At 42.9% G+C, this 26,533-nt stretch overlaps 1 protein-coding gene across 2 annotated transcripts in view; it reads left to right on the plus strand.

The window, feature by feature from the left end:
* The window catches only part of PDXK (pyridoxal kinase), a 65,111-nt gene extending 38,913 nt beyond the window's left edge, over window positions 1–26,198 (plus strand). Inside the window, exons 4-12 of one of the 2 annotated variants that reach the window (XM_042457800.1) lie at window positions 885–968; window positions 8,926–8,972; window positions 10,264–10,349; window positions 11,457–11,502; window positions 16,266–16,377; window positions 16,898–17,034; window positions 19,324–19,390; window positions 20,840–20,954; window positions 25,188–26,198. In XM_042457800.1, coding sequence (XP_042313734.1) covers window positions 885–968; window positions 8,926–8,972; window positions 10,264–10,349; window positions 11,457–11,502; window positions 16,266–16,377; window positions 16,898–17,034; window positions 19,324–19,390; window positions 20,840–20,952 — 692 coding nt within the window. In that variant the 3' untranslated portion in view covers window positions 20,953–20,954; window positions 25,188–26,198. Of the gene's footprint in view, window positions 1–884; window positions 969–8,925; window positions 8,973–10,263; window positions 10,350–11,456; window positions 11,503–16,265; window positions 16,378–16,897; window positions 17,035–19,323; window positions 19,391–20,839 lie in introns of both variants that reach the window. The other variant, XM_042457799.1, reaches the window with a different exon arrangement.
* The last annotated feature ends 335 nt before the right edge of the window (window positions 26,199–26,533 follow it).

The following is a 26,533-nucleotide window of genomic DNA, read 5'->3' on the forward strand; positions in this document are numbered from 1 at the left end:
GAACTGGTGTACAGAGTCATACTGCCACTGGTACTAGAAATAATATCTAGCCATCATAATTAACAGCCATAGATAGCACTATATTACATAAATTTGTCTAATTTGTTTTCAGCCACCCAAGTTGGTGACCATCATTTGATGGTTGTGACTTCCAGTTCAACTGTGTATTGTGTAAAGCAATATTGTACTTCCTTTAATAGTTTTTTCTAGTTACTCTGGAAGTCTGAAGCATATGTCAATATATTTATATGCCTTTTCCTGTGAAAGAGTGAGCCCTTTCAGATTCTAGTACTATCTGCTGTAGAATACATGCTCACTTCTTAGCTCCCTGTATAGATCCATTTCTGGATTTATTGGCTATCTTTGCCTTTTTTTTGGCTGCTCCAGTGACAAACCACTTTTTCAGGTGCAAAGAGCACAAAAAACCCATTGGCCCTTCTCTTACAGAGATAGAGAAATAGGGCTGGAGATGATATGTGGAAAGGGCAATGGTGATTCTGATCATCCCCAGACAATCCCAGGGAGCTTGGGGTGCAGAACCCCTGACTCTTTCCAAGCCAGCCAGTCAGACCAGTTGTCTTAGGGAAGTGTGTTTCAGATTGGTTAAAACTCCTTGTGTGGTGGTTGAAAGGGGAATGTAATTAGAGAGGCTAGTGTGATACAGTTCTAGCTGCTTGTAGAGGCTCCACTAAGGGGGTAACATAGAGCTTGCTGAAATGTTAATTGTGGTAATAGCAGGTGTTCCAGGTGGATTGATTCACTTTCACAATGTTGTATTTTGGCTCAAAACTTGTTTTTGTTGTTTTTGATGGACATGCGTAGAGAGTTTGTGGGATGTATAGTTTTTCCCCCTCATGATGTAAAAATCTCTCATCCTTTTAAAGGCTATACAAGGGACAAATCATTCCTTGCAATGGTGGTTGATATTGTTCAAGAGCTAAAACAACAAAACTCCAACCTGGTATATGGTAAGTTTCTGTGGGGTATCTTGCCTTTAAAAAAATGTTGTATTGTGGATTTTTAAAAAAATATATATTTCAGAACATGTCGAATTCCCTGCCATAATCTGTACCCCAGTCAGATTCCCTAAATCTGTACATGAGTCATAATTTCTCACAACCAGGTCTATCTATTGGTTGCAACATTTTTCTAATTCCAGTTTGTTCTGTTGTAATTCTGGCTAGTTGGAAGGTTTAATTCATTTAAACCACTCTTGTATAACTTTCTTTTGGTGAGGCCTTCACACGTAGCAGCTTTCTAGATTAGCACACCACATTCTTCCCATCTTCTAATCTTCACAAGCAAGGTATAGTTATCACACTGTGAGAGAATACTTTAACAATTTTATCTATCTAGCTCAACATCATCTTTCTCTAGTCTATATCTCACACCAACATACTTAACCAATTCTTTCACCACACTTCATGGACCAACTATCATTTTTCCAACTATCAACAAGAAATTTCAACCACTTGAGATTTGATATTCCAAGACCAATTAAAATGAATAAAATTAGTCCAGGCCATATTTATAATTATTTAAAGGTCTATGGTCTGTCTCCTTTTCTCTTTGCTTTCAAAATCTGTCAGAAAGCAGCAAATGGTAAGTTGGTTTCTGACATACAGTAATAACAATATAATGCCTCAGATCGTGACAGTTACATTTTGATATGTTCAGAGGTCACAGAAATCTTTTTGAAAACATAGTGAGATATTTGATATACACAGTGCATCTAAAATACAAATAATTCCATTTTCTTTATATGTTTGGGAGGCCCCAGAGGGCTCTTTGAAGATATCTTCAAGCTGATAAGAACTTGGCACCACATTTGGCTCATTTTGTGGCAGATATTTGGGTTCAGTTGATCGAAAAATGTAAAGCTCAGGCAAATTCCTCTAAAATTGCTAAACTTGGAAATCTCCCAAATTGCTAGAATACATTCTGAAGGCCGAGGGAGGTCCTGTAGACAGTAGACGAAGGACAAAGTGCTGGGGGAATAAGGTTAACCTTGATGACACTTAGGACCAATCTTTAGCCGTGCTGTGGTGATAATAGAAGGGCACATGGAGAACAAGAGTCTGACAACAAGATACAGTACTCTTTTATTTATAGTGGGACTTGACAGTCCAATTTTCACTGCCTTGACTTAGCCGTTCACTGTGAAAAAATTATCTGGTTGTTGGGGAACCAGAGGACATTTGAATTGTGAAGGCAGTGATAAATGTATGTATAAATATTGCCTGCTGTCTTAGAGCTATCAAATTAGACATTTTTTACTCAACTCAGTTTAACAGTTTTGTAGGTTTTTGAGCATTTTTAGTTAATTTGTTAGCATATCCTCCAGTGATCATAATGTGGCAGAGATAATCCCATTTGATCCTCTGTCATCCCACTTTTTCAGCTGCTTTTAAAATGTCCACATTTCTCCTTCCCACTTCCCCCTTGATCCTCAAATTACTTCAGTTGGTGCAAACTAAGTTTGAAGTGCAAAAATAGTTTGCATTCAGTTAACTCAGTAGGAGGGAGAAGAATGGCACGGTAAACTCTTACACTTCCCAGGAGGCTCAGACGAAAGCAATTGCTGCAGCCTCTCCTAGCTTGCGTGTTCTTCCTCTTGTGCCATCTTGACCCCATTTTGATGTTGCTTGACCACATATGTCCTGATATCTGAAATGTTAGTGGGTCTGTTAAGATTGTTTGACTGGCCTAGGTTTGAGAGGTGTTCTTCTGACAATGGAATGATGAAATGCATACTGTAATTCAGTTTCCCAGCAGAGAAGGGTGCCGAGCATCCTGATGTTGGGTTGCTCCGCCTGCTAAGGCTCCTGGAGGCAGGACGAGAAATTTAAACAGAGGCCCGGGGGCCCGGCCCCGCCTCCATGGGCGGAGCGACCCCCAGAGTCCTCAGTCTTCTTCCTGCCTAGCTCCTGGTAGGACGCATCACAGATTCTTAGAAGATCCTACATTGGCTCCCCCAGACTTGGCCTGGCTTATACCTTCTCTGCTTTCTTTCCCCCTCTTCTCTCCATAAAAAAAAAAAAAAAAAAAATTTCTCCTTTCCTTCCCTTCCTCTCTTTTCCCTTTCGCTCTGCCTTCCCTTCCCATGGCCAGCGAGGAAGAGGCCAGGCCAGCGGGCGAGCGGGCTCCCACTCAGCCCGGGCAAGCCCCGGCTTTGCCGGAAGCGCGCCCAGAGGCTCTGACCGCGGACGGAGGAGGTCAAGTGGGAGCCGGGCCGCACCGGGCGGAGGGAGATCCCTCACGGCCCGCTGCAGGGCCCAGGCCACCACAGCCGACCCGGCCAGGGTTGGAGGCTGGTGAGCCTCTACCGCCACCGCGACGGACACCAGGGGAAGAGGTAAGCCAACCCCCCCTGCCCTGCGTCGCTCCCTGGGGGCTTCCCAGGGAGTCGGGGACCGCAGACGTCCCTGCGCTCCCCCGCAGAGAGAGCGACGGCGGCGCTCCGCGGGGCCACCCCGGCGCAGCGCAAGCCTGGGGCGCCGGCCCCTTTGTCCCTCCGCTCCTTTCCCCCTTCCTGGGGTGGCCGGGCCCCTTCATCCAGGGCCCCTCCGCAGCCAGAGGCCCAGCGGCCGAGCCACCGGGCGGCGCAAACGGCCCCTTACCTCCCCAGTGGGGGTTCCCTTGGGCCCCTCTCGCCCCCCAGGGGTGGTTTGGGCTGGGAGGGCCCAACACCTGGCACCCGGCAGACGCCAGCGGTCGCGCGGTGGGCCATCGGGGCGGAGACCACGTGGGCCAAGATGGGGGCCGCCATCTTGGCCACGCGGACGGGGATGGCGGCCGCCATCTTGTTGACCCGGAAGTGGGGTCAAGAGGCCATGCGGCCTCCTATGGGGGCCGCCATGTTTGGGGCGACCAGGAAGTGGGGCGGCTAGGCCAGGCGGCGGCAAATGGCGGCCACCATGCCGGCGACTCGGACCGCGAGTCGGCCAATCTAGCCAGGACTTTGCCTTCCCGGGGCCAGCGGGGAGAGCCATCTAGCCGCTCCCCCTCCAACTCTGCATATCGCGGATCCGCTAGAGAGTCCAGGTCCCCAGATGACCTTCGGATACTAAGGCCCCTAGACTCCCAGGCCCAAGCCCAGGCCACCAGATCCAGAGGATCACAGAGGCGGGATTCGCAGTCGGACTCAGACTCCGATAGATCTCAGGCCTATCGCCCTCCAGCCAAGAGGGCCCGATATGCAGCCCAATCCGGCAAGCGAGTTCGTTCTTCCTCGCCCCATTCCTCTGAAGACGAGGGTCCACCGGCCAGCATAGACTCTGCGGCCTCCGAGTCTGAAGAAGGAGAGCTCTCTCAGGACGAGGGAGACTCGACCAGTGACGCCCCCATGTCCTCGCGACTCCTCAAGCCGGAGGACTATCCCACACTAATTAAGAAAACAATCAAAACCCTGGGCATCGCCTTGCCACCCCCCTCTGCCCCTGCGCCGGACTCAGATCTCCCCAGGGTGGGGGAAGATCTTTTTCCTGCCCCTGTCACCACGGTTCAGGAACTTCCATGCCCCTCCAACATCATGCAGATCGTGAGAGACGAATGGAAGACACCAGCAGCCTCTAGACCCAATCACAGCGCAATTCGGAAGCAATACATCCTTCAGCGTGGAGTCATGGATAGTCTCAGGGTCCCCCTAGTGGACGCTCCGGTGTCTGCCCTCGTTTCTTCGACAGTTTTCACCAGGGATGGCGAGGACACGCTCAGAAATCCTGAGGACCGAAGGGCCGAGGGGGCTCTCAAGAAGGCACACGAAGCCACTTCGGTAGCCATAGGGCAGCCACTACAGTCTCTCTGGCGATGCGCGCATCACTGCAGTGGGCCAAGGAGTTGCAGGAGCTGCTACCCCACGCAGACACCAAGGTCCGACAGACCATCAATAAGATCACCAAGTCACTGGCTCTCGGGGCAGATGGCACCCTGGACTGTGTGCAACAGTGCGCCAGGGCCCAGGCGGCGGCACTAGCAGTGCGACGTCAGCTATGGCTCAAAAACTGGCAGGTGGACGCTAGATCCAAACAAAACTTGGCCTTTACTCCCTTTTTAGGGACTAAATTGTTCGGCGAATCCCTCGAACCAGTGCTGATCGAGGGCAAGGACAAAAAGAAAACCTTGCCCTCGTCAAAAAGGAAGGACGACAAGAGACAGTTCAGGAACCGGTCTTCCTTTCGATCATCACGTTCCTTCTCCCCCTCTCATTCTCAGACCAGAGAGTCAAGATCCACCAAGCCCAGATGGGGCGACAACAAGTTCAACAAGCTAAATCGACCCACCTTCTCCCCCAAGAAAGGAGGAGGCTCCAAATCCAACTCAAAAAATCAACAGCCATGACGGTGCCCCTCCAGTAGGAGGCCGACTCCAGGGATTCGCAGGGGTTTGGGAGCGGTCCACGGCGGACAAGTGGGTCCTCGACACCATCCGCAGGGGATACAGGATAGAGTTTCATCGCACTCCCCCCAACACGTTCATCCCCTCTCCCAAGTCCAGCGACCCCAACAAGCATCGCCTCCTGCTGGAAGCCATCGATCGTCTACTCGCCATTCATGCCATCGAGCCTGTGCCAGATGCTCAAAGAGGCCAAGGGTGCTACTCCACTTTCTTCCTGGTACCGAAGAAAAACGGAACCTGGAGGGCCATCCTCAACCTGCGAGCAGTCAACCGCTTTGTCCGAAAGAAAAAATTCAGGATGGAGACCCTGAAAACCGTTCTCAACAGCCTTCGCCACAAAGACTTTCTCTCTTCTCTAGACCTACAGGATGCCTATCTTCACATCCTAATTCACCCATCCTCCCGGTGTTTCCTACGCTTCAGATATGGCAGGCGCCACTTCCAATACAGGGCCCTCCCCTTTAGACTTTCTTCGGCGCCCAGAATATTCACCAAAGTCATGGTAGCCCTAGTCGCCCACTGGAGGACTCAACGTCTCCATGTGCACCCCTACCTGGACGACCTCCTGATCAGGGCTCCTTCAAGGTCTCAAGCCATCCGGGACACCACCACCATACTCAAATCCCTGGAAGACCACGGCTTCCTGATCAATCTGGACAAGAGCTCCATTCACCCCAGTCAAACGATCATCCACCTAGGAGCCCTAATAGACACAAAGTCGGGGATGGTCCGCCTCCCACCCGACCGGATCCTGTCCATCCGGAGGTCAACACTTCAGGTGATCGCAGCGATCGAGTGCCTACCTTGGGCGAGGTTCCACGCCAGACCCCTCCAGTGGCTTCTGCTGCCACACCAGAAGGCCATTGCGCTGAAGAGCCATGCCAAGATATTAGTGCCCAACAGCGTTCGCCAGTCCCTCAGGTGGTGGATAGCCCGAACAGTCCTCAAGGGTCGACCCATTTGGACGGCCGAAAAAGTCCAGATCACCACGGATGCCAGCCTCCGGGGCTGGGGGGCACACTGCGGACCACACCTGGCCCAGGGGCGGTGGAGCCCGGAGGAACGGTCTCACAGTATCAATTGGCTAGAACTCCGAGCGATCCGCCTAGCCCTCCAGTCCTTCGGCCAGTCAATCCGTCACAAGTCAGTCCTCGTGCGTACAGACAACATCACCGCCAAGGCGCACATAAACCGTCAAGGCGGCACAAGATCAAGGTCCCTCATGACGGAGGCCCAGTCCCTGCTATCATGGGCAGAGGCCAATCTGTTGTCCCTAGAGGCCGAACACCTGCAGGGGCAGCTCAACACCGCAGCAGATTGGCTGAGTCGGACCGATATAGACCACGGAGAGTGGAGCCTTCATCCGGAAGTCTTCCAGTCCATAACAGAGACGATGGGCCTCCCGATCCTGGACCTGTTCGCGTCTCCGGCCAACGCCAAGACCCCCAGGTTCTTCTCAAGGTTCAGGACCCAGGGGGCAGAAAACTTCGACGCCCTAAACTGCAGCTGGCCAGAGGGCCTCCTATACGCCTTCCCTCCAGTTCCGCTACTGTCACGCCTGCTGTCCAAAATTCGAACGACGAGATCGGAGGTCATCCTCATAGCTCCGGCCTGGCCGAGGTGCCCCTGGTTCTCGGAGATCCTCAGCCAGTCCGTACAGAGCCTGCCCCTTCCAGCCAGGCCAGACCTATTGGCTCAGGGCCAGATACATCACCCAGATCCCGCCTGGCTTCAGCTTCACGCGTGGAAATTGAGAGGGACATGCTAACCAGCTACGGCTACTCCTCGGAAGTCATCGAGTCCATCCTGGCATCGAGGCGCCCATCCACCATGAAGATCTATGAGTACACCTTCAGGGCGTTTAAGAGATGGTGTAAGAGAAAAAAGAAAGACTTCATTCAAGTCTCTGTTGCTACGATACTCCAATTTCTCCAGGACGGCTTTGACCAGGGCCTCCGGCCCAACACAATAAAGAGACAGGTGGCAGCAATCACTTCGATACTGCCACACGAACAGGCCGCTGCGATATCACACCATCCTCACATTAGGAGATTACTCAAGGGAGTTTCCAACAGGGCGCCCCCGGTAAGACACCGATTCCCATCTTGGGACCTACACAAGGTACTTCTAGCCCTGACGGTACAGCCATTCGAGCCGCTGAGGGAGGCGTCTCTCAAGTTCCTCACCCTCAAGACGCTCATCCTGACAGCGCTCACATCGGCCCGCAGAGTTTCAGAGATCGGAGCGTTGTCGGTGAGGAAAGAGCTCTGCATCATTAGACCCGATTCCGTTCTATTGAGGCCAGATCCCACCTTCATCCCCAAGGTTAATTCGATTTTCCACTCTTCCCAGGACATAGTCTTGCCCACTTTCTGTCCTCGTCCGACCAGTGAGTTGGACAGGGCCTGGCATACCTTGGACGTGCGCAGAGCCATAAAAATATACCTCAAGAGGACTGCGGCCTTCAGAAAGTCAGAATCACTTTTCGTCTCCTTCCAAACGCGATCCAAGGGTAAAAAGGTATCATCGTCGACGTTGTCAAGATGGATCAAGCTTTGCATCCTCGAATGCTACAAGGCCATGAACCTACCCCCGCCAGACGGCATCTTGGCACACTCCACCAGAAGTGCATCCACCTCGGCTGCTTTCTCCACTAATGCACCCCTGGCAGAAATCTGCCGAGCTGCTACCTGGAAAACCCCCTCCACTTTTGCCAGACACTACAAGCTCGACAAGTTCCAGTCGGCTGAGGCGGCCTTTGGCCGCAGGGTTCTTCAACAAATAGTGCCCGACTCCACCTAGACATCAGCAGGCCCCTCCCTGGTTGGGTCAGAGCTGTTGTAAATCCCAACATCAGGATGCTCGGCACCCTTCTCTGCTGGGAAATGGTACGTTAGTACTTACCTGAGAGACGTCCCTTTCCAGCAGAGAAGGTCCGGGCATCCTTCCCACCCTGTCTGCCTGCAGACGCCTAAGGGTCAGGGTCGGGACACACTGTTTCTCCTTCTTTCTCTCTCCTCTGAGCTTCAGGCCTCTGCCTTCTAGATGCCAAGTCTGGGCACCAATGCATTTCAAGATTTACCAGTCGCTGGGCTGGTCACTGACTGAGGACTCTGGGGGTCGCTCCGCCCATGGAGGCGGGGCCGGGCCCCCGGGCCTCTGTTTAAATTTCTCGTCCTGCCTCCAGGAGCCTTAGCAGGCGGAGCAACCCAACATCAGGATGCCCGGACCTTCTCTGCTGGAAAGGGACGTCTCTCAGGTAAGTACTAACGTACCATTTTCTCTGTCTTTGGATGAAAACATATGAAAACAAAAATGATCATTTCTGTCTTTTTAAAAAATAATAATAATAAGCTAGTACTTGCACAGATCAGCTTCTTAGATTAGACCAGTAACAACTTCTTGTATGTATCACAGAACTCTGAAATGTGACTGAGAGAATTATGTTCTTTTAGTTATTGATACTTGAAATACTGTTGTACAACACTATCCCCCACTTTTGCAATTAATATGATTTTTCTCTTGCAGTGTGTGACCCTGTGATGGGTGACAAGTGGAGTGGAGAAGGCTATATGGTGGGTAATCCATTGCATGATTGGCCTGTATTTATAAACAGTGTTGTTTTGCCAAAGTAAACTCACCTTTCCTAAATTTTACCTTATTCTTCAGTATAGGATCTCTTTCAGCTAATAGTTTTCATCAGCTACTTTTAAGGCAGTGCCAAAACAAATAATCTTTTCATGTTTCTCCTTTAATAACATGGCTAGATTTCCATAGAAATTACTGGTATTTCTTACTCCTTCAGTATACCAGTCAACACTTAATAGTTTAGAGCAGGACACTTAAACCCGTCTTGCATAAAGTTTCAGTAAAGTGTTGGTCACTTGAAGCACAACTGTATAGTGGCTGCTTGACATGGAAAGGCAAATATGAAATGGGTAGTCAAAGGATTTGGATGATTCCCTCCATCCCACCACAGTACTGCTACTTGTTTTTGCACATAGCAGGAAAATAGCAAAACTTGGTCAAATTGTGGAGTTAATCTTGCTGACACTCCAAAATATTGTCACTTCATCTCTACATGTGAATGTTGACAAGCCTGTGCAAATGTTGTGAATGCCTAAGAACTCAAAGCTACATCTTGGAAAAGTTTCTGTTTTGGACTACAGGCCTCTGAATACTATCCACCAGCAGCAGTATGGAGTTGTAGCAAAAACAAACAAACAAAACACTTTTCCAAGCTCTGTATACTAATAAATGTATGGGGGGAAATGGGTGTATGTATGAGAGAGTGTGATTTGTTGAGGCATTGTGGTATTCCACTGTAGATTTTCTACCTTTATATGTAAAAAATATGTAAAGAAGCAGTTATTTGAGTATTGAACTCTGGAAAACCAGGGTTCTAATCCCCTGTCAGACCTAAAAATATAAGATGTGACCTTGAGCAATTCACAGTCTTTCAGTATCAGAAGATAGCAATGGGGAACCTCCTCTGAATAAATCTTGGAAAAAAAAAACCTGGGATAGGGTTGCCATAATTCAGAACCAACTTGAAGGTGTCATTATGTATGCTTTCATGTCATTTCTGTCTTATGGCAAACCTAAGGTGAACCTGTTGTGGAGTTTTCTTAGCAAGATTTGTTCATAGGGGATTTGCCTTTACTTTCCTCTGAGGCTGAGAGAAAGCACCCAGTGGGTTTCCATGGTTGAGTCGAACCTGGTCTCCAGACTTGTACTTCAGCGGTCAAAACACTACACCACACTCTACAGTGTAAATTTCTAAATACAGTACAGAGCACATTACAAGCAGTCCTTCATCCAGATCTCCCTTTCCCAGTTCAGTGTCATGTTCCTTCTTCTTTACAGTACGTTCCAAAGGATCTCCTTCCAGTTTATAAGGACAAGGTTGTGCCTGTAGCAGATATAATAACACCTAATCAATTTGAGGCAGAGTAAGTACTGCTTTCTGCACAAATTCTCAAATATATCCTGTTATCAGAATAGCCAATTTAGGTAACAGAGGTGCTTCAGATTTTATTTTCTTTGAAAGTTAAGATTGTAATGTCAGATACAAAGGCTGATCCTGTATTTCAGAGTGGCTTACCACCTTAAGAAGCTGGTAAAGTTGAAAACTAATAACATGCACATGTGACATGACTACAGTAGGATTCGCTAGAGCAGAATCACATTCTTTCCAAGCTCAAGATTTATTGCATGGTTTACTGCAGACATGCTACTACAACCTACAATGGAGTTAGTGTTTCTCATGTCCTCCTTCAACATCATACCAATACTGGTACTTCTTTAAAAAAAACCAAGAAAACTGAACGCTTCTAGCTAGAAAGAGGAAGAGCGGGACAGGGAGGTTGGGTGGGTATAAAATGAGTATATAAAAATGGAGCTTTACTGTCAGAGGTTTTGTAAACTGAGGTATGTATATCCATAGTGATTAGCAGCATGACAACCTTATCTTCCATGAAATGGAGAATCCTTGTTCACAGTCCTTGTACTGTGTGTGCTCCTGTAACTCCCACAACGGTATTCCCCTTTATTCAGTCCTCCTTATTTTCCTATCTTTCTCTTCCTTGTCAACTTCTATGTGTACCGTTACTTTACTACAGAATACTTGGCTGTCCTGTCCTATTACTAAATGGCACAGAAATGGGGCAAAAGATGGTCATTGAACACTGGTGCAGTGTCTGATAGAGAAAGTTGCACTGGGGTTTTTCAATAAGCTCAGGAGACAACTGTAACCTTCTTTGGAAGCTCCCTGTCTGCTAGACCCTTGAGCTTCCATAAAGCTACACTGAAGGCACAGGGATACAACGTACTGTAATGGCTTGTATAATATGCCTAGAATGTAAGAGTGTGAGAAGGTGTCAGTGGATCCTGCTGAAGTCATTCATTCATATGTTTTAGCTTATTTAGCTTAAAGTGGAAGTTTTTCTCTGTAGTGTATGTAGGGAAAGACACAATAAAAACGATTCATAAAATCTTGATGAGCAAAATTAATATATTAAAATGGATATAGTTTTAAATTTTTCTTTCCTCATTTGTAGGTTACTTACTGGCAGAAAGATACACACTGAAAAAGAAGCTATAGAGGTAGGTCTTTTGGAACCCAGATTTCTGCTGAAATGTCTTTGTGTCCCTAAGTCCCAGAAAAGATACCTTGAAGCTCCCTGTGTGATCACTTGGGGCGCTGCCGGTAGATTTCTTAAGAATCATGCACACGCATCTGTTTGTTAAGTAGTTCATTTGTGGACACTTTTGATGCAGTCCTTGCCATATGTATGATCAGGGGTAGGCAACCTGCAGCCCGCGGGCCGGATGCAGCCCGGCAAGGCCTTGGGACCGGCCCCAGCCCGGTCCTATCGCCGATTGCCACCGGGGCCTTTGGCCTCTCGCGCGCAGGGGCAAGGGGGGCAATTGTTTATAGATGCCTCAGAAACATGCATTTATATTAACATTTTTTAAAAAAACAGCAAATTTTTTGGCGTGTCCTCCACTTTTTTTTAAAAAGTGTCCACCATTTGAAAATGTTGTCCTACATTTGTCCCAGTTTATTTATTTATTTAAATTTTTTAAATTATTTAATTATTTATTTTTTGGCTTTGCCCCCCCCAGTTGTCTGAGGGACAGCAACCTGGCCCCCGGCTCAAAAAGATTGCCTACCCCTGTGTATGATTGTGACTGCCTGATAAGGGTAATTATGGTTTCATGAATGATGATGATCATATAGTTGCTCCTCATGATGGAATCATTGATTCATACAATCAGTACCTCTGTGAAGTTTTCACAGGCTCCATGATTCATAGCAGCCCTGCGACTACACAATACCTTTTGAAGTATAAACTGGAGCCAAAAATCTTGCCAGAGGTAACATTGGTGCTGTACAGATGGGTGCCATGGGGCGCCATCGTTATGTGAGAGGGGCGGTGCTTCCAGATGCCCCTCGCGCGTGATGAGACTGTAAAAATGGTGGTGCCCCGTCCAGATGGGCGCCACCATTTTGACTTGCCAGATGCTTAGCGTCTGCACGTCACAGCGCCATTATGATGCCGCAAGTGCGCCATTGGCGCACTGCAGCGTCATAATTATGCTGCAATAAGAACCCGCATTTTGCAGGTTCTTTTAGCTGCGCGAGGGAGCACGGTTTGTCTGCTGCGGCTCCCTTGCGCAGCAAAACAAGGCACCGGCAGATCGCCCTGTTTGGGCGGTCTGTACCCCGCCATTTTAAACTATAACTGTCTCAAGCAAAATTAGTAATCTTTGAATGTTTGATTTTAAATATAAATTTACTTTCTGGTGCTAGAAATATCCACACTGTCTATTATAGAAAAAAATATACAATAATAATAGTTATGCTATCCATCAAAAGGAAAGCTGCTGTCAATTGGAGACAATGACACAAAACTGACTTTCAGTAGTTGTTATATTACTATGTAGTAATGCCCCCTAGTGGCATTACTGATGATAGCATTGTAAAGGTGATACTGAAGCAACTGGTGTAAACACGCATCACTTTGACATTAGGCTGACTATATAGATCAATGATCACTAAAATATTTCACTAAAGACATCCATCGGTGCCCTTTCATCTTTGTTGGGTCTCCACACTCTTAACTTTTCAAGTAAAACCCTTAGCTTCTGAGATGTTTTATCACCTAAACAAAATTTTGGTGACCCAATGTACACCACATAAAAGACCTCTATAATTTATGCATCAGTTGCAAATAATAATAAGAGGAAAGATAAACAGAGGTTCTTCTCCTACCAGTTAGCAGTGGTTTGCCCTGCACTTGCTCTTGCTCTTGTTATTTTTGCCTAGTGCTATTATGGGAGGGGAAGAAGGCTTTTTTCAATCTACTATAGATGCACAGTAAGCTGTTCCCTGAGGCTTTGAGTCACAATGAAAGAGGAAAGAGCTGGGCTGACATCCAGGACTTCAGGCACATTCAACTAACAGGCACAGAGAACTATGATGTTAAAATAAAGTGGCAATTGTAGAATATTTCAGAACATTTAAAGGTACCCTCTAAAAAGGGAAAGCAACTATTGTAATGGTGGAACAGTAATTATTACTGTGATAACACATAATTGTCAGAGATAAATGATGCACTTAAGTGGCCTATAGCACATAAAGCATCACAATCCTTTATCTGATGGAGTCCATCATCCTTCACAGAAGCTTTCTAGCCTGATTGTCCCACACCTCATAACCCAATTACCCATGGCTTGCTAAACAGGGTCCCTGAACTGGAGCACACCCCTCCAGGGCAAGGCCTTGGGAAGATGGCTGATCAATGGCTAAATAGTACAGAAGCAAACACAGGAAATGAAAGCTTGCTTGACCATCTCCCATCCCAAAAGCTATGAGAACTGTAAAAGCAGGTTGCTAAAAGGAAAACCAATTTGTTTAGTCCTTTCTCGGCTTTTGGTCTCTTCTAGGCCTTTGGTCATTTCTCAGCTTTGAACTGCCAAGTGAAAATGAAATTATCTGGCAGTGCCTAATAAATACAAATCAACCATTTCTGTTCTACTGGAGAGCTGTTAACATTTGGCCGTTATGCGAATAATGATGCTAAAAATTATCTGCCTAGCGGCAGAAGCCAAGCTCACTGCTCTGTTTGTATGGCATGTCTTATGGGCTTTCCACTAGGTTGCAGCCTGACATTTTACTTGCATTATGAGTGAATGGAATGCTGAATGAGTTGGATTCAGACTTAGTAAACTTAGTACACATGGGACAGGCACCTTCTGAAGATCCAGTGCCTTCCCCTCATCTTCACAGGCTAAATCCCAAAACCACTTAACTCTTTAACTGCCATGGCTCCATCCTATGGAATCCTGGGATTTGTTTGGTGTGACACCAGAGCTGTCTGACAGAGATAGCTAAATATCTCACAAAACTACAAATCCCAGCATTCCATAACACTGAGCCATGGCAGTTAAAGTGGTATCAAACTATATTATTTCTGCAGTGCGGATGCAGCCTAGGTACAGTGGGCCCTTAGTGTCCACTGGAGTTTGGTTCCAGGAGACCCTGTGGATACCAAAATCTGTGATGCTCAAGTGCCATTAAATACAGTGGTATGGTGAAATGGCATCTCTTGTTATATAAAATGCCAAAATCAAAGTTTGCCTTTTATAATTTATATATGTTTGAGTATTTTCAAACTGTGGATGCTTGAATCCATGGATTAAAAAAATAAATGGATATGGAGGGCTGACTATAGTTTTCAGGATTCTGGGGGCCCTAAAAGGAGACCCTCCAGGAGAATAATGAAGGAATATTGTTTACAGCCAACATTAAGATGCCCCAAGAGTAACCAAGAGCATAATACAAAAAATTCCTTCTCATGCAGTTGAAGCAATGTCAGACTGCATTTTTTCTGCAGTGCAGATTCAGCCTAGGTCTGGCTCCATCTCTTGACTAAGTCTGGATCCTGCTTTGTAGATGGGATTAATTAGTGAAAGAGAGTGGGTGTTCCAGGAACCCTACTGAGTATATTTGGTTCCTATAATGAAGCTCTGTGGTGTTAGTTTAGCTAATTAGGTTCTGCTCTAATGAAAATCCTGGTGCCAAGAATGACGGTCACCCTGACCTTTTGCAGTTTTTCTTCCAGCAAAGCCATCTGAATGTCAGGCCAAAGATGACACTTTTCCCCCAGAACAAGAAGCATTCCCAATGATTGCAGCTATTTTTATCTTTATTCTACTTCTCTTAAATGCTTGCGGAGCTGTCATGGAATCCCCACTCCTGTCCCTCATTGCTACGTGCAGCATCTTGTGTTCTGTTTTCAGTTTCATGAATGGAAACAAGGCCAAGTTAAGTAGGCTCTGAATTGGTTGACAAGTGAATTAGTGCAACATTCTCAGAAGTGGTTTTCTTAAAAATCTAAACCAGGGCTGGGCAAACTATGGCTTGCAGGCCTTAGGACCTGGATTTGCTCCCCTAGGAAGTCATCCAAAACCTCCAGATCCCCCCCCCCAAATATTTAATTTTTCAGAACAATTTTTGGACAGTTCTTTTGCCTCAAACCCTCCCAAAATATTTTAGAAATACCACTGGCTTGCTTCCTCTTCCCTAAAGTTCACACACAAAAAACCACAACCCTAAGATTGGCCAAAAGTGGCAGCCAGAAGTGACGTCATATCACTTTGAGTGTGCCAAAATGTGTCAGTGGCCCCTCACCCCATGCACAGTTGTCCACCCCTTTCTAAATATTTGTTTTGTATCAAAGTGCTTGCTGCATCAGATATTCAAAACATTTTTGTGTAAAATACACTCTTAAAGTGAGCCTTCACAACAGTTGAGGACACAATGGCAGGGTGTATGTAACATACCATCTTAAACTGATTTTGTTTTACCTCAGTATTATCAACTGAGAGCACCAATTAAACAAAATTACTTCTATTAATTCTGGGAGGTACTTTCATCTCAACATAACACATATAGCACTGCATCCACTAATTCTTATAATATGTGAAATAGCCTTGTGTTTTGGCACAGCAGAATATTGGGGGAAGAAACTAATTTATTCCCCTGGAGAACCTTCATTTACTTCTTAGATCCACTATATGAAAAACAAAAATCATTGTAAGGAACTTGTTGATGACATTTCTGTCCTGACAGCATATCTTTTCAGCCAATGTTACTGAAGCACCTTGACTTTTCATGAGGAAGTGCATTTTAAAAATAGAAGCCCTCATTAATACAGGCATTATAAAATATATTGTATGTATATTTTCTATTAAAATACATTCTGTATAACATTTAATATTTGGACATCTAAGAAGCAATGGTTTCCTTGTTTCTCAGTCATGCACAATAACTAATACTAAACTTTTTTTTTCATGGAAAGGTTATGGATATGCTCCACAATATGGGACCAGAAACAGTTGTAATCACCAGCTCAGATCTACAAGCGCCTTCGGGAGATGATTATCTGATAGCATTAGGAAGCCATCGGAAAAGTAAATCAATACACACTGACTTGTTTTTACATTTTACAATATACATTGGCATATGTAAAAGCTTAAATTTTGTACTATGCTTTTTTTCTTCTTTCACTTAATGTATATTGCAGTTTGCATTATTTCATGTAATTTATTTTGATTTTACCAGTTGTAGGAAGGGGCAAGAGCAACTGAGAGAACTAAAACCCTATCCTCAAATGTTGACAGTCTTATTAAGCTTTGTGTCTTGAGATGTCAACATACATTGCCCACACACTTTCTAGCATTTCTTCAAATTCAGATGCAGTAAAACTTCAAACACCCTGTGCTTTTTCTGTGTTCCCACATTGAACACAAATTGCTGCTAATATTGTTCCAGGAGTATTTCCTAATTTGGACACTGAAGTGGGCATCTCCTAAGAAGGGAAAGTAACCATATTTTTGACATAGATGCTACCTTGCCTACATCTGGTTTAAGCTGAGACTCTAATTTGTTCATATTCACTGGGAAGAATATAACATGTGTCTGCCTTAACAGCTACAGCAAATGGCACCAAAGTGACACAGAGGATCCGAATGGAGTCACCTAAAGTAGATGCTGTCTTTGTTGGAACAGGAGATTTGTTTGCTGCCATGCTCTTGGCCTGGACCCACAAGCATCCAGACAACCTAAAGGTATGGGCAGACAATTTATTTCTATTTCCCCATTGTCTTAGTGGGATTGAAAAATATTCTCCTTTTTTATATGAATTTTAAAAAAGAAGAAAGAGAAAACAGGACTGCAATGGAGGCCACATAAACTAAAAGAGAGCAAATGTCTTGTGAGCTGTTCATACACTTCCCCTGCTTCCTCTGGCATCAGGAGAAGTTTAAACTTTTAGACTTTAGAGTTTAGATATTTTGTTTAACTACAGCTTACCTTGTCATCTGAACCCACTATGGTTAATTTTAACAATAGTTAGTTGAAACAAGCCAACTTCAAAACATTGTTTATTAATCTGGTTTATTTCAAAAAAACATAAGGTGTATCTACACTGCAGAAATAAAGCAATTTGACACTATGTCATGGCTTTGTCCTGTGGAATCCTGGGATTTGTAGTTTGGTGAGCCACAAGAGTTCTCTGGCAGACCAGGCTGAATACCTCATCAAACTACAAATGCCAGGATTCCAAGACCTGAGCTTAGGAACTGCCCAAAGATAGTTTCCTGGGAGCTATTGGCCACTGACAAGCATACAAAATGAAATTCAACACGGAGAAATGTAAGGTACTGCACTTAGGGCGGAAAAATGAAATGCACAGATATAGGATGGGGGACACCTGACTGAATGAAACTACGTGTGAAAGGGATCTAGGCGTCCAAGTAGACCACAAGTTGAACATGAGTCAACAGTGCGATGCCGCAGCAAAAAAGGCCAATGCAATTTTAGGTTGCATCAATAAAAGTATAGTGTCTAGATCAAGGGAAGTAATAGTGCCCCTGGAATACTGTGTCCAGTTCTGGGCACGACAATTCAAAAAGGACATTGAGAAACTGGAGCGGGTCCAAAGGTGGGCAACTAAAATGGTGAAGGGCCTGGAAACCACTTAGGGAGCGGATTATATTTATGATATGATAGCCTTGTTTAAATATTTGAAGGGATGTCATATTGAGGAGGGAGCAAGCTTGTTTTCTGCTGCTCTAGAGAACAGGACCCAGAACAATGGATGCAAGCTACAAGAAAAGAGATGCCACCTCAACATTAGGTGGAACTTTCTGACAGTAAGGGCTGTTCGATAGTGGAACACACTCCCTCGGAGGTCTTTAAACAGAGGCTTGATGGCCATCTGTCGGGGATGCTTTGATTGAGATTTCCTGCATGGCAGGGAGTTGGACTGGATGGCCCTTGTGGGCTCTTCCAACTCTAAGATTCTATGATACCAATGGCTATGTTTCCCAGTTTGAATGCATCTGTGGTGCTGTACACTGGTGCCTCGGGTTACGAAATTAATTCGTTCCGCCATTCCTTTCGTAACCCGAAAATTTCGTAACCCGAAAAGGCTTTCCGTTAGCACTGGAAAGCCTATAGCTGCACTTTGCAGCATTTGAATTTCGCGCCGAAATGAATTTCGTAACCCGAAAAATATTTCGTAACCCGAAACAGTTTTTGCCAATCCAACTTTTTCGTATCCCGGAAATTTCGTAACCCGATCATTTCGTATCCCGAGGCACCAGTGTAGTTGTCTTCTTGCAGATGGGTTTTTACTTTGTATGTATTAAATATTAAATCTCATCTTCATGTGTCATCATTGTAGCCTTATTTAGGTAATATAAATTGGATTAAGCAAGCATGCAAAGAGTGGGAGGAAGCCGCTTTTTTGGCATTCTGCTCATGTGAAGAGAGGCAATGTATGGAGGAGAGCTTCTGCTATTTGTGGAGACTCTCCATTTAATAGAGAAACCTGAAGAACTGCTGCACTGAGCAGAGTAATAAGACAGTGAGGAGGGCTTGAACATTGCTCTACTCACATTATTGCTCTACTCAAATACAGTAGCTTTTCAGTTTTCCATATTATAGAGTGAGTCTCCATAGATAACATAGACTCTCCTCTTCAGACTGTCACTCTTCACATATGTTTAATTAATCCATTCTATAATATGTCCATAGGGCCTTTGCCTCCAGCTTTCACCTTGATATGTAATTGGGGTGTGTGTGTGTGTGTGTGTGTGTGTGTGTGTGTGTGTGTGTGTGTGCGCCAAAAGCTTCATTTAGAAATAAAGCCTGCTACCCACAAGTTACTTTTTCTCAAATATTTCTAGTGAAATTTTATTTAATAGTGATCTTTCTACTACAGGAACAAAATATAATGACAACAACATAGAAGAAAATTAACATTGAAGAAAACAGCTCTCTGAGACTCTATTACTACTGCTAGTGGCCAGCAAAGTGCCACTAAAACTGACATCTCTTTCTTTCAATTGAAGGTGGCATGTGAAAAGACTGTGTCAGCCATGCAGCATGTTTTGCAGAGGACCATTACGAGTGCTAAAGGTAACCAATTTACATTATGATCCTTAATGCATTCATTTACTGTTACTAAGAAACATATTTAGGAGAGGTCATAGTTGATAATTAAGGAGAACTGGGGGAGTCTGGGAGTTGTTGTCCACATGATGATGATGATGATGATGATAATAATAATAATAATAATAATAGCAACATTTCCAGAGTCACATATATACATAGAATGTCCTGCCATCAGACATTGTAATGATTTTGGGCTTACAGCTTTAAAGAGGGCATAAACAAATTCACAAAGGAAGAATATATCCATCCATGGTTATTAGCCTTAAAGTTTGAATGGAGCATCCATGTCCAAATATAGGATGCAGGATATCAGATATTGAGGAGAAAGATGGAATGAGTGGTTCTTGTCCTCAAGGCCGGCCTCTGTGCTTTCTAGAAGCATCTGCCTGCCCACTGTGTATAAGACTCTGATCTCACCTAGCAGAATACTCCTTATATTGTTAATTGTGTTGTTGTCATTGTTTTTCCTTGTTGCTATTTGCTTATTAGTTGTTTATTTTATTTATATGCTGCCTTTCTGCCAGCATGGAACCCAAGGTAGCTGCCAAAGGCTAAACAAGATGAGCTAAAAATGTGGTAATAAAAAAGTTAAAACAGAATTAAATCACATCAAAAACACCACTAAATTTTTAAAAGTATAAAATCATTTTAAAATACAAGAATAAAGTTAAAGGTGTAGAAGTTCCCCATCCCTACCCCATAAACCAGTTTCCTGTTCATTATTAAAAGCTTGTTTGAATAAATAAAATGCTGGTGAATGGAGAGGAGAGGGAACCAGGCTAGCCTCCTTTGCTTTCACATAATTACTTTATGTAATAAATTCTAGCTGACCTTTCAATGTAAGACCTACAGAGCATCAATTACAGAATGTGCTTTAAATACAAATAAATAACCAGGCCATAAAAACAACAATGGCCAATACACAAATCCTTAAAATAAATAAGAATATGGCATGAAGGCTGAATTGTACTTACACTACACTAAAATGAACCACATACACATTTTAATAAACAGGCTCTTAAAAATCATCCAAAAGGCCATCAAAGATGGTACAATCTCCACTGAGAGAGGGCATTCCAAGGATGTAAGGCTGCCACAGAGGAGGCCCAGTCCATGGTGTTCACTAATCCAGAACCTGGAAAGGTTGGTGTTTAGACTACAGCTTCACAAATTCCTCAGCCAGTATGATTGTTGCAGTCAAAAAATTAATTCCCCAAGCTTTGCATTTATTTCACAGCTCTTACCAATAGACTGGAAATTACATCCTTTGATGCTGTTTTAAAGCTGTAGTAGAACAGGAAAAAATATATTGGTGAGATACAGACTGGAAGGGACAACTGTTTCTTCAACATTTCTTGTTATTAAAACATTCATGGAATTTCTATGTTCTGTTGTTGTTGTTTTGTTTTTTAGCCCAAGCTGGAGAAGGAAACAAACCTAATTCAGCCCAGCTGGAACTAAGGATGGTCCAAAGCAAAAAGGACATAGAAAACCCAGAGATAATTATAAGAGCTACTGAGTTATAAAGGTTGTGTATCTCCTAACAACGCACAATGTATTGATGTCCTCATTTTCTTTCCTGTAAATTGTAATGTTTGCCTTAGATCTGTGACAGAAACCTGACTTCCATGAAATAGTGCCCAGCATAGATGAGATCCACTACTAAGCACATGTGCTGGCCTTTCTCGAATTAAGAAGGAAAAAAGTTAGGTGTATATTTGAGCTCTCTCCCAGGTATAAAAATGCTTGTCTGATTAATTCAGTCATGTTATAAACCCTGGATGTGGGAGCATAAGGTCCTGCCTTGCCAAAGACTTTCAGAATGCATTTGTTAGTGTAATGATTGTCTGGAGTAGATACATATACTGTGGTAAAGCATCTTGTGCCAATTGAGTAGGTTACCTCTTCCCTTAAATGAAGAGATTTGGTAGCCTGCTACAATATTCTGTACCTCAACCACTCTGGAATAAAAAGCAGAGGGAGATACAGAGTGTAAGGTGGTAACCCAAAGGTAGATTTTGGGTACTTTGTACAGTTGTTGGAGGTATAACAACATATGGCTGAGAATTGCTCCCATTTCCAGTCTGATTAATTGCAAGATTCCACCATCCAGAGGTGCTAATCCTTTAATATCAAGTAACCAAAATTATCCCATGTCATTTTATTTTTGTTGATGCCTTTTTTTTACTTCATAAAGAAATCTGGATGAGTACAAGATAAAAGTGATTCTACCTCTGATGGAAAATGTTTGCTTGAGTTTTATCAAAGCCTTTTTAAGATGCAGATTTCATTAATAGGTATCTTATTATGAAATCTGAATAGCCCAGTTCATCTCCTAATGAATAGAATGGAAGTGCAAGTAGGTGTTCTTTGTTGTGACCAACCAGTTTCCTGTTGTGATTACTAGCCATTGTGCTCCTACTTCACTGAATGAATGATGCCATTTAATCAGTAGGTTAATTCAGTAACATCACTTCAGCCAAAGCATGCAAAGCATTGCCATTGCACAACCTCCATGCCTTTCAAAGACACTTGGGCAGGAATCTCATGCAAGTCTGATGGAAATGAATTAGATTGCAGAGTGTTATTTGCAGGACAGAGGCAGGATTGCATCCAGGCTCATCCATGCTGCAGCACTAATATAGATTTATTAATGTTATGGTCCTATCTTCATGACTTTAACAAGGTTATTGTTAAAACCTCATCCTCAAAAATAATCAGTAGTTCGTACATTCCAGTGGAAGTTAGACATGCTTGAATGCATTGGAAATCAACACAGAGTTCTAGAAACTCTTGCAATAACCTCTTTAGAACTATTAAATATCTTCAGTTACTTAATGTATGAGTCCTAGAACCATGCATATTCAGCATTTAGAAATTTAATCCTATTAATCCTCCCTATTCGCCACCCTCAGTTTTGTTTTGTTTTACCATAAATAGTATGGATAAATTGATATTTGCAATTTTTTATTTTTTTTTTCTTCAGATAAAACAGGGTATCGAAGCAATCCATGATCCTTAAGTGTTTCTAACACACTTGTGCTAGTGTTACTTCCTTCTTCCTTGAAAAATAACCAGGGTACTTTTTCATCATTTTTATTAGAACATTCAATTTCTTGGGACTTTTTTAGGAAATAGGGTTCTGCAGATGTGTTCCCATTAACACTGGTGGCTCTTGAAGCAGCATTGTGCAGTCCCTGATATTTTCTTTGCCAGAGTTCCAGACTGTATTTATTTAAAACATCCATTTTTTTGTCCCTCATGGCTACAGATCTAAGCTTGATTGCAGATTTTTCCCAGTGTGGTCATCAGCATCAAAAAAGTTTCCCACTCTTGCCCTTTTTCAGCACGTAAAGTTTGTTGAGGGTTTTCTTCAAGATAAATGTTTCCCACTAGCCTCAGGTGATCATGGCAGAAACATGAGAAAATGTGTACAGCTTTTAAAGAAAAAAAAGCCTTCCTTAAATTGCTTATACCTGACAGGCTTTTATGGCATCTGTCCCTTGCCTCAAAAGTGAAGTATGAATTAAAACCTTGTTGTTCTATTTGTTTTCAAGAACAACTATCCCATGCAAATTTCATCCACAACCTTAATATGGAGATCCATAGACTCTGACGTATCTCTGAAACTGCTTGAGAGAGTCTACATAATGGCATCCCTTGAATATTTTCTTATAATGTTTCATTCCTGTCCCTTTCTGCCCCTTGTAAAAGCTGCATCCACTTATTCTCTTTAAAAAATGGTGACATAGGCAGTTTTGGATATGGTAGGATTTATTCCTCTAGTTACTGATTGTAATCTGAAGTTATACAGATGCAAGTTGAGAAAGTGCATGAGTGGCCCATTCATCCTTGGGAAAGTTTACACAGAAAGTTTGGAAATACATATTCATAAAACACAGAGAGAGAGAGTCAACCAGTTTGTCATTTCAGACACCCTCTGCAGTTTAGAAGGAGTATTTCCATATTAATATGGAGAATTCCCTGCTAATAATAACTGGATCTACTGCAGCTACTTGTATTCCCCACTGCTGTCAAATAACCTTTTAACATTTTAAAAAATGTGGATGGTACGATTGTTTCCCTGTTGCATGAGATTCCTGCTGTTTTCTTGCTGACAAGCCAAAAGTCTCTTACATCACAGTAGTAGCACAATAGCATTTTAACACAGTAATAATGTTCTCATATACCATTGTAGACATCCATATAGTAGTAACTAGTTTCAGCAAAATTTTCAGATTTGAGGAATGTAGCTGTTTGTTTTAAATATTTGAGCAGAAATATTTTATCTAGACCCCAGTACATTTTTATCACTATCTTATCACAGAATGGCAGTACAGACCACTGGACAGGTTAAAGTTTTGTTCTGTTTAACAACATTCCACATTTACTTTTCTCAAAGTCCAAGGAAGCTTAGCCCTTAGTGCTTAGATCAGTCCTTCCCTTCTTTTCTTGGTGACTATGTTGATTGTCAAAATATTTATTGAAAACCCTTATCATATCTGCTGTCTGTTGAACCTTCATAGCTCATGGGTTAATTCAGCTCACACAAAAATACCTGATTTCCTGCCCCTACATCACATTTGGACTTGCATGCATTCAGTAGAAATGAATGCATGTAATTTCTTGTCTTTAGATAAATAGGAATACAAAGTTTCATTTGATATATATTTTTAATAAACACATAATTTTATTAACACAGAATTGGGGGGTGTAAAATCTTCCCAAATGCCTTTTCTTGTAGAATAGTATTATGTCATGATGACTGTAGCCATAGACAGGAATGTAACAAGTCTGGAGAAAGTCATCTTTTTCTCTGAAATCAACCTCAGACTTCATCTGTGGCCTAAGATGGACAAATTGTAACCCCTCTCCCAACAAAAAAACTCACTAAAAATTCCCCTTCTTTAAATCAGGGGCTTATTTGAGACATATAATTAACCTTGGGATCATGATCCTGTTCTGATCAATTAGTCACTTTGGCAGCCCAGCTGTGTACAAAAGTGATTGATAAACACACTTAATAAAAAAAATAACAACAATTTTAATCATTTTCTGATTCTAAGCATGGTCTTTCTACTGAAACAGAAAGAAAAGATTTTTTTTAAGAATCCTACTATGTTGTCATGGAGTATTTTTAATTGCTGTGATTTTTAAGACATTTCTTTTTAATATGCTTTTATCAAAAGTTTAATTTCTTGATTCCTCTCCCTGCAGAGATGGTTTTTGCAACAATAAACACCTAGCACAATTGTGCCCAAATACCTGTACAAGGGTTCCACAGTTTTGAGGAATTAGATTTATATCGTATGATGTATATGGAGCAGCTAAGAGAGATGCAAGCTCCTCCCTTCATATTTTGGAACGTACACCTCAGAGCGATCACATCCCATGTACAGATCTGTACATTGGCAGAGCTTATCTTCAGCTACTTCTCAAAACAGAGCTGCAGGGTCTGAGTCTATCAAGTAGAGGGCTATTTATGCTTCCCACCACTACTTGATTCCAGTGCACTTGCCACAATTCTGAGGTTCCATCTTCTGTGTATCAGTATCTGCATTCACTTGGGATAAGGCACAGAGTAGAGGGAAAGAAAAGCTGGCAGTGTCAGATCTAATCTCTCTGTCCATTTCCCCACCTCCTCAAAGAGCAGTGAGCTGGATCAAGAGAGAAGTGAGGCTCACTATAGCCATAGGCTTTTGTGCCATTCCTTCTCTCTACTACAAGTTTCTTAAGATGTTTTTTTCTTTTTCTTTTAAAGATCTGAAATATTTTTCCTGCCAACCCCAATGCATAGATCAAACCTGGCTAACACAGGCAGAACCAGGTTGAAAATAAAGCTGGATGTGTTGAAACAAATCAATGTATGTCCTTAATGGTGGCAGAGACATAAACATCTTGACAGACAGCACTAGGTGAAATAAATACTGCAGCAATTTCTACAATTGTCTTAAACTGGGAAGTTGGTATTATCATCTGACTCATTTGTGTTTACCTCCACTTTTTTGTAAAGATCTTTTCAATGTACCTGTGCAATTGTTTTGGTTTTTTTTTTTTTAAAGAAAATATATTATTACTGTGCTTTCAAATCTTGTGGAAGACAAGGGGCTTAACTACATGTTATATGCAACTTGTATTGGAGCTCTGAAGTTAATGGTTTTTAAAGAAAAACAGCTTTGGCTGGAAATTATTTTAAGCACAGAAATAATGAGTAGGAAAAGAGGGTAAGCACTTTCCCTGTTACTCTAAAATCACCAAAGCTATTTTTCTTTGAAAATTTACACCATGGAAAATTTGTACAGCATGTACACATAACCATTAGTTAGCCTCTCAGCAGGACCAAAACTCATGTAAAATGAAGTATCTTCTGTGCTTAAATCCAGCTTTTATGTACCCATAATTCTGACATTCTTGCTCATAATGACATTTAGGAAAGTAAATAGAAGTCGTCATTTGTGAAATTTTATTCACTCTTGCTTTTAACATGCTTTTAAGAAGCATATATATTAAAATGGTTAAGTTTTAGATGTTTATTTGCCAAATTGCATTCAAAATGCAAGAAATCTGTAATCAGCGCAATACTTTTAAAAAGAATTTAGTGGACCAAGATTTCTAGCTAAAGATACTGCCTTGTTAAGAGTAATCTTATACGTATCTTGATTGGATGGTGTTGATTCATTGTCTTTCCGGTACTGTTGCAGTGATTGTACTAGTCTCTTAATTTATAATATGTGGCAAGAAAGATTGTAATAAAATTATCTATGTTTAATAACACTGTGCATAACTATTGTTAGATTTTGTTTTGTTAAGCCACTTCAGAATTAAACAAAACAAGAACATTTTGATAGTGTTGTTGAACTAAATGGCCTTTTATTAAGGTTTTATCATTGCTTGATGTGAACACTTCTTATTGAAAGACAGAGCCTACAAGTGAAGTATCTAAGTGAACTGAGGAAAACCCATAAGAAGCACTGAATGAGAGCCAGAGTTTGGGGTAAAAATGTTTTTACTGCCATTTTTAAATTTTCCCACAAAGAGCTCACAGTTTTTCCATGCTTTGGCTGGAGCTCACAAAAATTGCCCAGGCACCCTGTTTCACTCCAAAGT

This window comes from Sceloporus undulatus, chromosome 3 (assembly GCF_019175285.1).
Source record: "Sceloporus undulatus isolate JIND9_A2432 ecotype Alabama chromosome 3, SceUnd_v1.1, whole genome shotgun sequence".
Lineage (NCBI taxonomy): Eukaryota > Metazoa > Chordata > Lepidosauria > Squamata > Phrynosomatidae > Sceloporus > Sceloporus undulatus.